The 17,567-nt window shown below is 40.3% G+C and overlaps 1 protein-coding gene across 9 annotated transcripts in view; it reads left to right on the forward strand.

Annotated features, from left to right (window-relative positions):
- The window catches only part of MYO5A (myosin VA), a 218,209-nt gene that overhangs the window by 139,929 nt on the left and 60,713 nt on the right, over positions 1–17,567 (forward strand). For all 9 annotated transcript variants that reach the window (XM_023227136.3, XM_023227138.2, XM_023227137.3 and 6 more), the window contains exons 16-22: positions 141–238; positions 3,428–3,514; positions 3,603–3,711; positions 6,778–6,989; positions 7,876–8,032; positions 12,113–12,352; positions 14,029–14,277. In XM_023227136.3, the coding sequence (XP_023082904.2) occupies positions 141–238; positions 3,428–3,514; positions 3,603–3,711; positions 6,778–6,989; positions 7,876–8,032; positions 12,113–12,352; positions 14,029–14,277 (1,152 nt within the window). The remainder of the gene's footprint in view (positions 1–140; positions 239–3,427; positions 3,515–3,602; positions 3,712–6,777; positions 6,990–7,875; positions 8,033–12,112; positions 12,353–14,028; positions 14,278–17,567) is intronic.

The following is a 17,567-nucleotide window of genomic DNA, read 5'->3' on the forward strand; positions in this document are numbered from 1 at the left end:
TCCTCTTCTGAAGATGGGTTAAGTTTATAAGTGGCAGAGTTATCTCCATTAGTGTCATAGGAAGAGAATTTCCCATGGTTTTACCTCATCTTTGACTTTGGACAAATCCTTGATACCCGCTTCTGCCCTTTTTCATGCAGTTCAGAAACTCCCTGCACCTGCTTATGGAGACACTCAATGCCACTACCCCTCACTATGTGCGCTGTATCAAGCCTAATGACTTCAAGTTCCCATTCACGTAAGTATTTCTGAACTACCCAATGAAAAAGTACATATCTTGTAAGAAGTGCCAAACCAACCAAGCAAACCAATATTTTCCTTACATTTTTATAAGGAAAAAAATACTTGGGTAAGTCTTCATGTCTTGTAGAGGGAAACCATTAGTCAGTAGATTATTTTTTCAGTTTTTGTCCCTTTTGAGAATGTGAGAATAAATTATCAGCCTTCTGAAGATTTGAAAAGTTGAGGTCAACCAAGCATTCTGGTTCTGGTTTCTGTTTTGAATTTTCTTCAATTGATCTCTCTGGGATTTTTGTTGATTTGGGCATCAGGTGGAACCAGCACTGACTAGGACAAGGCTGTTTGGCAAATGCTTACCTGCTGCTTCTCCACTGTTGAAATCATCAAAGGGTGTCTGTTTTTACCAGCACCTCCTCCTGCTTCAGATAACATGCAAGAAGGGAGAATCAATCTTTCTGGAGATTTGTTTTTACAAAACAAATATTTTTCTAATTTTATGTATTTATTTATTTATTTTGAGATAGAGTTTCTCTCTTCTTGCCCTGGCTGGAGTACAATAGTGTGATCTCGGCTTACCACAACCTCTGCCTCCCAGGTTCAAGCAAGTCTCCTGCCTCAGCCTCCCGAGTAGCTGGGATTACAGGCATGCACCACCACGCCCAGCTAATTTTGTATTTTTAGTGAAGATGGAGTTTTATCATCTTGGCCAGGCTGGTCTTGAACTCCTGACTTCATGATCTGCCCCCCCTCGGCCTCCCAAAGTGCTAGGATTACAGGCGTGAGCCACCATGCCCAGCCTATTTGTCTAATTTTAAAAGTAATACATGTACATTGTAAAGACAGTTTTCAGGAAATACAGAATAGTATAAAAATAAATGAAAAAGCATCCATCAACCGGGTGCAGTGGCTCACACCTGTAATCCCAGCACTTGGGGAGGCTGAGGTAGGTGGATCACTTGAGGTCAGGAGTTCAAAACCAGCCTGGCCAACATGGTGAAACCCTGTCTCTACTAAAAGTACAAAAATTAGCTGGGCGTAGTGGCAGGCACCTGTAATCCCAGCTACTCAGGAGGGTGAGGTAGGAGAATCGCTTGAACCCAGGAGGCGGAGGTTGCAGTGAGCCAAGATTGCACCACTGCACTCTAGCCTGGGGGACAAGAGCGAGACTTCATCTCAAAAGAAAAAAAGAGAAAAAGAAAAAGCATCCATCATACCCAGGGAGATAACTGGTATTAACTGTCATACATTGTTCTTGATTAACCACCTTCCCTTCCCTCCATGCTCCGTGTGTGTGTGTGAGAGAGAGAGAGACACACACACACACATACAAAAGGAGGGGCCTTGTGCTATGATTGCTGTTTAGTCTTTACTTTTAATAGATTGTGAACACTTTCCCTTTTGGTAAATAAAAATCACATAATTGTAATGACTACAGAGTATCCCATTGTATAGACATAGTATCATTTATTTAAATTAGTTCCTACTGATGGCCATTTAAGTTGTTCCAACAATGCTATAATAAACATCCTGTGCCAAACATTTTTGTGTATTTGTCTGATTATCTCATTGGAATAATGTGATTCTAGAACTGGAATTTATAGGTCAAAGACCAGGCACACTTAAAAAGGTTGTAATAGCTCCCACCCCCCACCCCCTCCACAGTGTATGAGTACGCTTTTCCCTACCCCCGTGCCAGTCCTACTGTCTGGAGATTCTGCCATAGACTGAAGGGCAGTTCTGAAGGACTGCTGTCTTCTCTCTGCTTCATCACCAAGAAGTCCTTCATGGAAGAAGTGGGAAGCAGGAAGAAGCTGCTAGACTTGGGCCTCTGTCCTGGACAGCCCTCAGGACCATGACCTTTTATCAACCAACCCCATCTTCCACCACCAACGGAACACCTGAGAAGATAGCACAGGGGAGGCCTAGATGGATCGCTCAGAGCTTAACTATGGAAGTCACAGGAGCAATCATTTGGCCGAAGGGAAACCTTAATACTTCCTCTTCAGTGCCAGTTTAGCTTGAGGATGCCATTTGCCTAGAGTGAAATGAATACAAAATGTAATACAAAATAAAAATCTTGTTCATTGATGTGGACACTAGGTTTAGAACAGTAGGAATTTTTAAAAAAATATAACTGAATGAGGCATATTTAATTTGTACTTCCTGTTAGAGAAATCTCCAGGGTTGACCAGTCTTTATTCTAGGGGAGCTCTGTGTACTGATCTAATGACTTCTGAGAGCTTCTTGTCAGGCCATGCCATGAAATGAGTATGGGCAAAGTACAAAGGAGCGTTGTGTTGTTGTTGCTACTGTTGTTGTTTTTTAGACGGAGTCTCACTGTGTCGCCCAGGCTGGCGTGCAATGGCGCGGCCTCGGCTCACTGCAACCTCCACTTCCCAGGTTCAAGTGATTCTCTTGCCTCAGCCTCTGGAGTAGCTGGGATTACAGGTGCCTGCCACCATGCCTGACTAATTTTTGTATTTTTCATAGAGACAGGGTTTCACCATGTTGGCTAGGCTGGTCTCAAACTGCTGACCTCATGATCCGCCCACCTCAGCCTCCTAAAGTGCTGGGATTACAGGAGTGAGCCACTGCACTTGGCCATGTTGTGTTGTTTTAAATGTGCTCAGTGGACTTTCTTGTTGTTGTTGTTGTTGAGACAAAGTCTCACTCTGTCGCCCAGACTGGAGTGCAGTGGCGCGATCTTGGCTCACTGCAACCTCCACCTCCCGAGTTCAAGTGATTCTCCAGCCTCAGCCTCCCGAGTAGCTGGGATTACAGGTGTGTGCCACCATGCTCGGCTAATTTTTCTGTTTTTAGTAGAGACGGGGTTTCTCCATGTTGGCCAGGCTGTTCTCGAACTCCTGACCTCAGGTGATCTACCCTCCTGGGTCTCCCGAAATTCTGAGATTACAGATATGAGCCACCACACCCAGCAAACTCTTATAAGAGTTTGTGTTATAAGTTGCAGGTAATGTTTACAGCTATTTTTACTGCTGTAAAATATTGTCTCCTCCCCATTCTCTCATAGTTTTCCATTTTAATCACTGCTCTGACTTCTGAATGCTTTCTTTTCTGATTTATCCATTTTGCTCTTACAAAATAATTTATACCCTGACTGAGGAGAGTAATTTGTGGCCACCAGCCAGGTTCTTTGTGGGTTAATGGCTTTGATTTTTATGTGTAGGTTTGATGAGAAGAGGGCAGTGCAGCAGCTGAGAGCTTGTGGTGTCCTGGAAACCATCCGAATCAGTGCGGCTGGTTTCCCCTCACGGTGAGCCTGGCATTTTTCAAATGTAAGGGGTCCTAATGGGAGAAGATCCTAGTTCTTTAAGTAAACTCAGATGGTTTTCTTTTAATAGGTGGACTTACCAAGAATTTTTCAGCCGCTACCGTGTCCTAATGAAGCAGAAAGATGTGCTGAGTGACAGAAAGCAAACATGCAAGAATGTGTTAGAGAAACTGATACTGGTAAGAAAGATTTCACTTACAGTCATCTGAGCAGAAGGCCTAGTGGTTCTGACCTTGGAGAGCCCCAAGAACTTTTGTATAAGATTTTCCTAATCCAGATCATTACAGGGTGGGATCTGAAAGGGGCACACTACTGTGTTTAGGATGCTGGAAGTAGTGAGGATGATGGTCCACTGTCAGGAGGCAGAGCTGTGAGGCCTGGACCCACACTTGAGACACATTCTTCTTAGACAGTTTGATTATTATTAATAAAAATGTACCTAGTACTTACTTCTGGAAGACACCAGGCCAAATGCTGTGTGATTAAGAAAAAATAAGTCTTGTTCTCAGGTAATATAGTCTTACTTGGAAAGTAATACTGTTTGAAGACAAGTATAATATTTAACCGTAGTATCTATATCAAATGCTGAATGAATGGAACAAGAAATCGGGATGACAAAGCGACGTCTAACTACGGGAAGGAGAGATTTCATGAAAGAGGTGTGTTTTGAGTCAGGCCCTGAGAATGGGTAAGGTTATGCAAAAATGGAAGGAGAATATTATAAGAGGGAGTAAAAAGCAAGGTAAGCATAGGGTTTGCTCTGAAAACAGTTTTTTTGCAGTGTGAGATTTGTGTATGAGACAGTAGAGAAATGGTTAGGAAACGTTGGTTGGTGTTACAGAGAGTCTTGCAGGCAGGCTAAAGAGTTCTGCAACTTTACTGGGACCTGGAATGCTTGTTAAAATACAGATTTCTGGGCTCCGCCATCAGAATTTCTGATTCAGTAGGTCTGAGGTGGGCGCAAGAATTTGCATTTCCCGGGTGATACCGATGCTGTCTGAGGACTACATTTTGAGAACTACTGATCTTGGTCTTAGAGAATTAAAGATTTATGAAAGGTTTTTAAAAAAATATTTTCACTTAGTTAACACTAGCCTAGATGGAGTACCTCACTTTGAGCTAATTGATCGTAATTACTAGCTGTGAACTAAATGTAATGCCCCTTTGTTGTTAATAATATTTTTTCCTTGAAAGAGCTAAGTTCACTTCCTCAATAATGCTTTTTTTTTTTTTTTTTTTTTTTTAAACTGGGGCTTTTTGAGTTTGCACCAATTCCCTTCTTTTTTTTTTTAGACAAGTCTTGCTCTTTCACCCAGGCTGGAGTGCAGTGGCATGATCTTGGCTCACTGCAACCTCCACCTCCTGGGTTCAAGCCATTCTCCTGCCTCAGCCTCCCCAGTAGCTGGGATTATAGGTGTGCACCACCATACCTAGCTAATTTTTATATTTTTAGTAGAAACAGGATTTTACCATGTTGACCAGCCTGGTCTCAAACTCCTGACCTTGTGATCGGCCTGCCTCAGTCTCCCAAAGTGCTGGGATTACAGTTGTGAGCCGCTGTGCACGGCCTGCGCAATCCCCTCTAACCTGTGTTCAGGTGGGAATGTAGAGCAGAAAGCAGGAACAGGCCTGTGCCTGGTCCCCTCACCTGGGCCACTTCAGGCCTGATCAGGTGTTTGCCGGAATTAGGCAGAGGAGGCTGAAAGATGGAGGCAGGATTGGTGTGAGGTGTGAAGCGGGTCGGGGGTAAGGACCGCTTTTCTAGCTAGGGTTCCTACGTAAACTTTATTGATTTAAATTGAAATAATTTTAGATTTTTTAGATATATGTAGATGTTTCTCATTTTTTGGTTTCATGTATGAGACATGACAAGATATCTACTTATAGGGAAAAATGGTTTTCTTTATTTTCCCTTAGAATTTCAGATCACATGGCCAAGCATGGTGGCTCATGCCCTTAATCCCAGCACTTTGGGAGGCTGAGGCGGGTGGACTGCTTGAGGCCCAGAGTTCGTGGCCATCCTGGCCAACATGGTGAAACCCTGTCTCCACTAAAAATGTAAGAATTAGCTGGATGTGGTGGTGCTCACCTGTAATCCCAGCTACTCAGGAGGCTGAGGCAGGAGTATCACTTGAACCCAGAAGGCGGAGGCTGCAGTGAGCTGAGATCACAGCACTGTAGTCCAGCTTGGGAGACAGAGCAAGACTCATCTCAAAAAAAAAAAAAAAGAATTTCAGATCACAGTAATGATTCTTATACATAAATTCCATTCTTTGATGCAAGAATGGTTACTGATTTGTATACTTCTAGATAAGGTGAATCACAATGTAATATAAATGATTATATTTTTGTAAAAGGAGTTTAAAATGATTTTTTTTTTTTTTTGAGATGGATTCTTGCTTTGTTGCCAGGTTGGAGTGCAGTGACGCGATCTTGGCTCACTGCAACCTCCACCTCCTGGGTTCAAGCGATTCCCCTGCCTCAGCCTCCCGAGTAGCTGGGAATACAGGTGCCCGCCACCATGCCCAGCTAATTTTTTGTATTTTACTAGACAGGATTTCACCATGTTGGCCAGGATGTTCTCGATCTCCTGACCTCATGATTCACCCACCTTGACCTCCCAAAGTGCTAGCATTACACGCGTGAGCCACTACGCCTGGCCAATTTGTAGGATTTTAAACATATTAATGGAGTTTTATTAGTTTGTTTTCAGATATTATTGATAAAGCCAAGAGATAACTGTTTAGAAATGTAACTCAATATGAATACCCAAGAATTTTGGTTTTTGGTTTTTGAATTTTATTTAATATGCGTTTCTTCCTGCCTTATTCTTCACACTGGTGTTTTTGTCCCTTCAGCTTCTCATGGAATGTACAGCCCGATGTAATCCTTACAACCTGGGTCAGTCAGAGAGAGCCAACATCTCCATTTCCTTGAGATGTTTAAAACACAAACAAGCAAATAATAACTGCCTATAACCCACAACCAAGTTTTGGGCCTCAGATAATAATTCCAGGTAGAATAATTCTGGAAAATAACTCTTAAACTGCAGTTTTTCTTAAAATCCGTTCTATTTGCTCAACTTGCATAGGATTAAAAATCTGGCTCCATTAGTTAATTGTGATGTAGCCCAAGTTTTAGCTAATAGATTCATTCCTTTACTGATTCTGCTTTTAGACATTTTTTCTTTTAAATTTCATTTATATGATTACTATTTCTGAACATACAATTTATTCCAAAAATAGGATAAGGACAAATACCAGTTTGGTAAGACAAAGATCTTTTTCCGTGCCGGTCAAGTGGCCTATCTAGAAAAATTGAGAGCGGACAAACTGAGGGCTGCCTGCATCCGGATCCAGAAGACCATCCGAGGGTGGCTGCTGAGGAAGAAGTACCTACGCATGCGGAAGGCGGCCATCACCGTGCAGAGATATGTGCGGGGCTACCAGGCCCGATGGTAGGTCTCCTGGGGACAGATTAGAGTGCACATCTAATTCACTGTCCAAGGACAGTTTTGAGTGGTCACCATACCTGAAAATGTAACACCTCACCTTTTCTTAGTTCCAAGGGACAACAAATTAACTCATAGGACAGCTAAATAGAATAAAATTTCACTCAGCCGTATGAATGATTCAGATTTATCTTCAAAACATTTACAAACTGCTGCTTGCTTATGTCCTCAAAATTTTTATTTTTGATACTTTTATATTGGGCTTGAGGAAATTGTGTATAAATTAAAACAGTCATGAATATGAGCTAGTTAATAATGACTTCATTGAATAATTTTCAGGAGCAGTTAACTGAGAGGGTCTGGAAGAGAATTGCACTTTAGTGTGATTACATGTTAGGTTAATTTTAATTGAGAAGTATAAGTAGAAATGAATTAATCATGAACTTATACCCTCACAAATTCAGGAAAAATATGGTAGATTAATAATAGCTAGATCCAAGAAAGATGGTGATAACTAAGTATGAGATTACTGTGTATGTCTGTCTGCTCTATAAAGAGGGCATGGCCCAGGGTAAATGGATCCTGTTGTAGAAAGTATGAACTTTTGTGAATTTTGCTTTCTTGTAAAATCTGGCAATGTGGGCCATCCTACTTTTCAGAGTTAGGGAGGGCTCAGATGAGATAATAAATGGAAAAATACTTTGGGAAACTGTAAATTGCTATACAATTGTGAGTAAATATAAATGTTGACTTATCATGCACATTATTAGCATAATACAATGGAGGTACTACTCTTTATGCCTGAAACAGTGACACTGTTTAAGTTTCTCTAGCATGTATTCCTGCATTTTTTTCTGATTACTGACAACGTAATATTATTTTCTTTGGCCAGCTATGCTAAGTTTCTGCGCAGAACCAAGGCAGCAACCATCATTCAAAAGTACTGGCGCATGTTTGTGGTCTGCAGGAGGTACAAGATTAGACGAGCTGCCACTATCATTCTTCAGTCTTACTTGCGAGGCTTCTTGGCCAGAAATAGGTATCGCAAGGTGAGGCATTATGTTCAACTTTGTTTATTCATTCTATTAGCATTACAGGGGCTACGATGAATGTAGGAACTGTATGGGAACAACCAGCTATTCAAATGCTATTTGTTTATTTTAAAAAATTCTTTTTTAGAAATACGATCTTGCTCTGTCAGCCTGGCTGGGGTGCAGTGGTGCAGTCGCAGTACACTGCAGCCTCAGACTCCTGGTCTTAAGCAGTTCTCCCACTGTGGCCTTCCAAAGTGCTGAGATTACAAGTGTGAGCCACTGTGCATATGCCCAGCCTGAAATGCATTTTAAAATACTAAATAATCACATATAGTTATTTTAAAAAAAATGGGAAAAAAGCTTTTACCTCCTTTTTTCTCTTTGTTTATATAATTTGAAAAAAAAAAAGTATATTAGTTTACTGTGGTTGCTATAATAAATTATCACAAACTTGTTACCTTAAAACAACTGAAATTAATTCTCTCAGAGTTCTGGAGACCAGAAGTCCAAAATCATTATCACTGGGACAAAATCAAGTTGTCAGCAGGCTGCTCTCCCTCCAGAAGCTCCAGGGGAGAATCCTGGCCTCTTGCAGCTTCTGGTGGCTACCAGCATTCCTGTGCCACATCAGTCCGGTCTCAGCCTCTGTTTTCACAACCTGTTCTCCTCTATGTGTCTGATTCTTCTATCTGCCTCTTATAAGAATAATTACGATAGCATTTAGGTTCCACCCATGTGATCCAGGATAATCCTCCCATCTGAAGACCCTTAACCTAATCACATCTGCAAAGGCCCTTTTTCTGAATAAGTTAACATTTGCAGGTTCCAGGGATTAGCACCTAGTTTCTTTGGGGCCCACTATTCAGATGACTACAGAGAACTTTGAATAGATAGAATATATGACAAACAGGTTGAAGGTTATTCCAAGAATGAGACAACCTTGGAAGAATTTACCATGGTGAAGAGGAGGCAAATTACAACATTAATGTGGTTAAAATTGTATTGACAGGTATGATGCTCCAAAAGTTTTTGACAAATAATCTTATATCTAGCGATAATTAAAGGGATCACCAGAGTAGTCTTAATTATCACCTGTGACCATTGATGAACGATTTTTATCTCTTTCATTTTGGCAAGGTTTGGGAATCTATCCTATAGAATATATTTCAAATAAGCAAGAAATATAAGCCTGGATATTAGAGCTCTATGGACATTACCATTAGAAGGAGCATTAATGGGGTGATTTGGGTCTCTAAGCACAGGCAGTATATGGGTGTGACCTAGGCCCTATTTATATATATATTTATTTATTTTACTTTTTTATTTGAAGTGATTTTAGACAACAAAAAATTCGAAACTGATGAGGCTTGAATGAGTGTATTTAATAGCTGTATTTTGAAGATAGCTACTCCAGATCTTTCTGCTTGCCCCTCCTTTATGTAGTCTCATGCTCTTTCTATATAGGCATGAGATTTTAGGGAGGGAAGAGGTTTGAAATTGGCTTTTCAGATATACCAAACTAGTTACCTTCCTGTGTTCCTCACTACTCTCCTTAGGAACATCTGAACTGGGTTTTGAGGCTACTGGTTTAGCAGTAGCAGCCTCTGGCCAGCTCAGGCTCCCACTGTGACTGGACAGGGTGGAAGGTAGCAGTGTAAAGGCTTGCTGACATGTAAGCCAACAGCCATCACATTAGTGCTCCTTCTAGCTATATTTCAGGTCCAAGGTTCCGCTTCATGAGATTTGGGGGTTTCTTAAAGAGAGTACAGGTGTTGATTAATTTCCCTCACTCATGATGAAAGTGAGATTGAAAATGGAAGCTCTGATTAGATAATGTTTCCATTTGACTAAAATTACAAAAATGGACCAATGTCCAAAGTTACATGGGAGAAGCAAATGGAACAGGAAAATTGGCATTAATAGCTTTGCTGTGTGTTGCTTGAGTTTAAAAGTCTTTAATTTGCCATCACTGAGACTCATCCAGTTGCTCCTTACTCATCCAGATAAGACAGAGGCCTCCCTCCGGACTGTGATGTTCAGTGAACATTCAGAACTCCCAACCTCAGTGCAGCGTGGCTACACTGAAGGAAAACTCAGGGCTACCTTCGCATTAGGAAAACAGCCACAGAAGGCAGGCTTGAGGGGGCCGAAGACACTACTCAGATCTCCTGAACAACTGTGTTCACTTTGTATTTGATGGTTTAAAAGTTAACCACTTATTTATTAAATGTATCTTCTAGGATGACACATTTTAGTCATTATTTTCATCAAGTGCAATAACCTAAAATAGAAACTATTCTTTTAATGATCTTATTAAACTGCTATATATATGGATAGATGCTTTCAGAGATTTTACATTTTAAGGGTTTGATAGGGCCGGGCACGGTGGCTCACGCCAATAATCCCAGCACTTTGGGAGGCCGAGGCAGGTGGATCATCTGAGGTCAGGAGTTTGAGACCATCCTGACCAACATGATGAAACCTTGTCTCTACTAAAAATACAAAATTAGCAGGTCGTGGTGGTACATGCCTATAATCCCAGTTACTCGGGAGGCTGAGGCAGGAGAACGCTTGAACCTGGGAGGTGGAGATTGCAGTGAGCCGAGATCGCACCATTGCATTCCAACCTGGGCAACAAGAATGAAACTTAGTCTCAAGAAAGCAAAAAAAAGAATTTGATAGGAGATGTATTGTGTCCATTTGTAATCATCACCAAGTATTTAAGTATATAATATTTAAATATCATTTATATCATACAACAGTTACTTCATAAAATTATAAACATAAAAATTTATAGGTGCCAGATTTTTCTAGTTTACTTTTTCTTTTATTTTCTCTCTTGTCATTTTTTTGAAATGGAGCTTTTCACTCTTGTTGCCTAAGCTGGAGTGCAATGGCACGATCTCGGCTCACTGCAATCTCTCCCTCCTGGGTTCAAGCTATTCTCCTGCCTCAGCCTCCTGAGTAGCTGGGATTACAGGCACCCGCCAATACGCCCAGCTAATTTTTGTATTTTATTAGAAATGGGGTTTCACCATGTTGGCCAGGCTGGTCTCAAACTCCTGACCCATGTGAACCACCCACCTTGGCCTCCCAAAGTGCTGGGATTACAGGTGTGAGTCACTGCGCCTGGCTACCTCTTCTTAAAATTCAAGAATTTCTTCTCCATCTTTCCTAGAAAATGTTTACACGGTCTCTGTTTGGTGCTCTTTAGTGACAACAAATTCATGTCATAAGGCAAACTTTTGTTGTAAGTTGTTTCGTAAGTTTAGGGAAATATCATGATTGTTTTTAGGAAATGTAACCTGAAATCAAAAGTAAGATTAGTTTGTTTCACATCTTGTTACTTTTACCTTTCATTTTAAAGCCCCATCCCACCTGCCTTTGAATCCCAAAAGTGGATCCTTACTACATTTGAAATAGCAATGGAAAATCCTCACTAGAATGGTATTCCTCAAATGTGGTAAACAACAGTGTCATCTTTTAGTTTCCAAAAAAAAAAAAAAATCAATAAATCAGTACAAACTTTTTAGCACCTCAAGTGTTGGCCTCTACAGACAGTTTGCTGCCCATACCTCATGTCCTCATGCATGGGCCTAATAATGCGTAGTGAGGTGGTATCAGTAGTCAGGGTGGTAGGGATATCACTTATTTTAGTAGCACATAGTTTACAGGATGCCAGCTTCTGTTAATTTTATAGAGGATCATCTGTTGCCAACAGAAATCATATACTAATAAGAAACTTAATATATTTTTTCTTTCTTATTAAAGTTGTTTTTCTTTTGGTAATCTGGTGCTTTTTATTTAGCTTCCAAATCTATATTCTGCTTAGAATTAAACACATAATATGTGCATATGACACATTTTTATTATGTTTCTGAAATCACCTTCTAAAGTCTACTTTTCAAATCACTTTTACAAATAATTTTGTGGCCTCCATATATCTATAATATGTATAATCTACATAGTACATTGTCAATTCAACTTTTGTGTCTTTTCTTCTAGGTAATGTATGGATTTTCAGCCCAACATAGATTGATAATCTTGAGTGTAGTCCAGGGTCTTGACATTGCTTGCCCTTATCCTTTTCTGCAGATACTCCGTGAGCACAAAGCAGTCATCATTCAAAAGCGAGTCCGGGGCTGGCTGGCCCGCACACACTACAAGAGGAGCATGCATGCCATCATCTACCTTCAGTGCTGCTTCCGGCGGATGATGGCCAAGCGTGAGCTAAAGAAGCTCAAAATCGAGGCTCGCTCAGTGGAGCGCTATAAGAAACTGCACATCGGCATGGAGAACAAGATCATGCAGCTGCAGCGCAAAGTCGATGAGCAGGTGTGTTTCACAGAGGGGCCCTGAGAGTGGAGTATGCCCGAAGAAATCCACCGGGATTATTTTCAATATTGTTTTTCTTTGACTTTACCCTTCGGTCTTAGTAAAAAGTAAAATTGTGACCATATTTATTTCCATAATGAGCATGGAAGTAATTATAACTCATAAGGTGGATCACAATTGCAAAAACTAAGGCAGGAAGTTGTTGTTATTATTATTATTATTATTATTATTATTATTATTATTACTACTATTATTTGAGACAGGGTCTCACTCTGTCACCCAGGCTACAGTTCAGTGGCATGTTCGCAGCTCACTACAGCCTCAACCTCCTGGACTCAAGTGATCCTCCCACTACAGCCTTCTGAGTATCTGGGACTACAGGCACATACTACCACACCCAGCTAATTTTTTTATTTTGTAGAAACAGGATCTCATGTTGCCAGGCTGTTGCCTCAAGCAATCCTCCTGCCTCAGCCTCCCAAAGTACTGGGATTACAGGCATGAGCTACCATGCCTGGCAGGAAATTATTTTTGAGAACACAGATCTACTAATGCTTCAAACCTTTATGACCAAGAGTCACATTGTATGTTATTTATTTTTCAAACACCAGCTTGAACCATACTGTATTTTATACTTTGTAATGCTCTGTCACAATTATCATTTATTTTCATGTGGTATCGTGTTCATTTTACAGATGAGTTGTTTAGCATTGAAATAGTAAAAGAAGCAGGAAGATGTTCATACTTCTGATGAACTTGCAGTCTGTTGCAGAGATAAAAGTTTGACTGATTAAAGATAGTTACTAATATTTTAGCACATGTAAATGATACAAAGGTAGTTAAGAATATAAAAATGCTAAGGAGAGCAAAGCAAAACAGGGATCAGAATGAAATGGGAGGAAAGATTTTCTGAGTAACAGGGAGAAATTTTGAGGTAGTAAACAAAGATTTGTGAGAAATTTGTGTGTGTGTATGTGTTTTGGTTTTTTTTTTTGGGCGGGGGGAGACAGAGTCTCACCCTGTCACCCAGGCTAAAGTGCAGTGGTGCAGTCACAGCTCACTACAGCCTCAAACTCCTGGCCTCAAGTGATCCTCCTGCTTCAGCCTCCCAAGTAGCTAGGACTACAGATGCACACCACCATGTCTAGCTAATTTTAAAAGTTTTTGTAAAGACAGGGTCTCATGTGCCCAGGCTGGTCTTGAACTCCTGCTCTCTTATGATCCTCCTGCCCTGGCCTCCCAAAGTGTTGAGACTGTAGGTGTGGGCCCCTACACCTGGCCAACTTGTGATTTTGAGGCTGTTTTAATCATTCTTACGCATCACTAAGCTACTACATGGTTTTTAGCAACATTTTGTTCTGTTTTCAAAAACAAGTATAGATCCTCCTATTTCTTAGTTAAGAATCAAGAAATTAAGAATTTACTATGTAATTCACCTTGTGGCTATGAGAAAATCACATCTGTCTTGCTTACCGCATCAAACAGAATTGAATTATTTGTCCCTGTTTTCTTCTCTCTTTGTGTCACCTAGAAGGTATTGGTTGTGCTATTGCAAATGTTGTAGTTAGTATTTTGGTTAGATACTGTATCAGTGTTATGACGATACAGCATGAATATGATGAATAAGCATGATTTTCTCACTAAATACATATTGTTATTTATGTGTATATTTAAAGAACAAAGACTACAAATGCCTTGTGGAGAAACTAACCAATCTGGAAGGAATATACAACTCTGAGACTGAGAAACTACGAAGTGACTTAGAACGTCTTCAACTAAGTGAAGAGGAAGCGAAAGTTGCCACTGGGCGGGTCCTTAGTCTGCAGGAAGAAATTGCCAAGCTCCGGAAAGACCTGGAGCAAACTCGTTCAGAGAAAAAATGCATTGAGGAACGTGCAGATCAATACAAACAAGAAACAGAGCAGGTAGGAATAATGTCCATATCCCTATCTACTCCGTACACAAAGGAAATGTGCTGTCATCATGACTTGGTCCATGTGACTCACTGTTGGTTTTATTAGAAATGTAGTACAAATTTTAGTTGAATTACTGTTAATTATTACTGTTTCCCAAGTGTTTATTTCACATTATCAATGAGTAGGCTGTAGGTCTTTTAGCAGAACTTTTGACTCTAATAAGAACAGAGGCAGAGCAGTATTTTTAGGAGAGAATGGCCAAGTACCTACTAACACTCGTATATTTAAAAAAAGAAAAAAAAGAAGTCCATCTGGGGCATAGACTCCTTTTAAAAAAAAAAGTCAGTCTGGGGCATAGACTCCTTTTTCTTCAGTAGGGTTAATGTGATTAACCCATTCATGCCTAAGGTTGCAGTGTTTTGAATTGCAGAATCAATCTTTCTCAATGACCTTGAGCAGTAGGATATAAATAACTCCCACATGCTTAGTGTTCCAATAATGGAACATTAGGCATAATATTTAGTACCTGATGGTAGGGATCCTTGTGGAAGCCTGCATTAAGGCTGTATTAAGAAGTCCAAGCAGGAGAAATCTAAATGCACAGTGATTGCAACCAATAGCTTTATGCAGATGGAACCCTCCCCACTAAATGCTTTCAGATTGACCAGTACTTGCATGCTACAAATTTGTATTAACATATCAAAACTTTATTAAGTATAGAAGACATTAAGATTATCAAGTAGTAATGAGATGTACTGCTGAAACATTTGTAAAAGTACCTCAACATCAGGCTTCCTGGAAAAAAGTAATGGATTTTCAGAGATTCCACTGGTATTACCATCTTTAAATGAAAACAGACTTGCCTGTGTCAGCTGTAACTGCTGGCAAGAATCCTGATATGATTTGTCTATACTGACTTCTAAATGTGAATAGCAGCATATGCAGTGAGAACCACAGCAGGAACTTAGATGCAGGTCGGTTAGGGTAGGGTGGCTGGTAAAATTGCAGTCCTTCCATGGCATTCGAGGTTCCAATAAAGTAATTCCTGCTATATCTCTAGATCTGTGCTCTACATATAGAAACAGCAGTGCCAAAAGGTGAGATTCTTTTCTGTTTTATGTAATGTTGTTTTGATAGGGCAAGTTTGTTCTCTCAGAACTCAGATGTGCACTCAAAAAGATACTCTTAAATGTTTAAGATCTCTTTTCTTCCTTTAAGTCTCCCAAAACCACGGAAGCTTTCCAGCTTCTGATTCCTCAGAATCCGTCCAGTATTTAAGTGTGGTGGGAAGATTCTCCTTTCCTCTTTAAAGCCAAGTTCTTGCCTTTCTAGTCTGATAGAATAAACACACAAGCAGATTCACATGTCTTCTTTCATTTCATTTCATTTTCTCCTCTTTTCAGAGAGATAGCTGTAGGCACTACCATTAATTCAGACATTCAGGAGGCATTTCCTATGTTGTGTAGGCTGGTCTTGAACTCCTAGCCTCAAGCTGTTTTCCCACATGGGTCTCACAAAGTGCTGGGATTACACGTGTGAGCCACCGTACCCGGCCCCATTAGTTCTGTTGATGGAATGTAGTGATAGGGGAAGAATGAAAACATTTCACTGTGACAGTCAGCTTCATGGTCAGGAAAATTACATTCTCAGTCTGATCAAGGAGCCCAGAAGTTACAGTAGAGTTATGTATGGTTCCTAACCAAGAGCATTTATTAAAACTGCTGAGGAGTTTTTATATAAAAAGGGAGCTATCCAGACTCTGGGAGTGTGGGCTAGGCACATTATTTTGAAAAAGCGCCATAGGTGACTTGTTGTGTACCCCTACCAAACAAGAGCCTCTCCGGAAAGCCCACAGAGAGCTGGGGCTTTTTTTTTTTGGTACTGAGAGTGGATGTTAAGGCAAGATCAGTGCAGAGAGAAAAGACAGCCCTCAGAAGGGATACCTTCTGGACTGATGTCTGCTGTGTGTGGCACAGTGTGGTTATCCAACTTTCCTGCTCCCTGGAGCCCTCTTTTCCTGTCCTAAACCCCCTGACATGATGAGAGATTGCCTGCCAGCTTTCTCCCTACTATTAAAGCTCTTGTTTTCAGAGTTTCTTAAACTTTTGCTTAGAAAAAGGAATTCAGATTTTACTCATCATAAGCACACATTTTATTCCAAAGATGAAAATTATCTACTTTGCAAAATTACCTTTGGTTTTGATTTTTCCTTCCTGGGAATCCTTATCCAGCAAAGAACTAGAAAGTTAAGAGTCAGCTTTTGTGAGTGTGTTCGTTAAAATATACATGACATAAAATTTACCATTTTCTTTTTGCAATCTACAAGAACTCAATCAAATTTACAAGAAAAAAACAAACAACCCCCTCAAAAAGTGGGCAAAGGATATGGACAGACACTTCTCAACAGAAGACATTCATACAGCCAACAGACACATGAAAAAATGCTCATCATCACTGGCCATCAGAGAAATGCAAATCAAAACCACATTGAGATACCATCTCACACCAGTTAGAATGGCAATCATTAAAAAATCAGGAAACAACAGGTGTTGGAGAGGATGTGGAGAAATAGGAACACTTTTACACTGTTGGTGGGACTATAAACTAGTTCAACCATTGTGGAAAACAGTGTGGCGATTCCTCAAGGGTCTAGAACTAGAAATACCATGTGACCCAGCCATCCCATTACTGGTGTATACCCAAAGGATTATAAGTCATGCTGCTATAAAGACGCATGCACATGTATGTTTTTTGCGGCACTTTTCACAATAGCAAAGACTTGGAATCAACCCAAATGTCCATCAGTGACAGACTGGATTAAGAAAATGTGGCACATATACACCATGGAATACTATGCAGCCATAAAAAAGGATGAGTTCGTGTCCTTTGTAGGGACATGGATGCAGCTGGAAACCATCATTCTCAGGCAACTATTGCAAGAACAGAAAACCAAATACCACACTGAACAGTGAGATCACTTGGACACAGGAAGGGGAACATCACACATCGGGTCCTATTGTGGGGAGGGGAGTTAGGGGAAGGATAGCATTAGGAGATATACCTAATGTAAATGATGAGTTAATGGGCGCAGCACACCAACATGGCACATGTGTACATATGTAACAAACCTGCACGTTGTGCACATGTACCCTAGAACTTTATAATTTAAAAAAAAGTAAAAAAAAGAAGACCTGGTGAGAAGGATATGTATACATAAAAAAAGAAAAAAAGAAAGAAAAAACTATTAAAAAAATTACCATTTTCACCATTTTTAAGTGGACAGTTCTGTGGCATTAAGT

The sequence above is a fragment of the Piliocolobus tephrosceles genome, chromosome 6 (genome assembly GCF_002776525.5).
Source record: "Piliocolobus tephrosceles isolate RC106 chromosome 6, ASM277652v3, whole genome shotgun sequence".
Lineage (NCBI taxonomy): Eukaryota > Metazoa > Chordata > Mammalia > Primates > Cercopithecidae > Piliocolobus > Piliocolobus tephrosceles.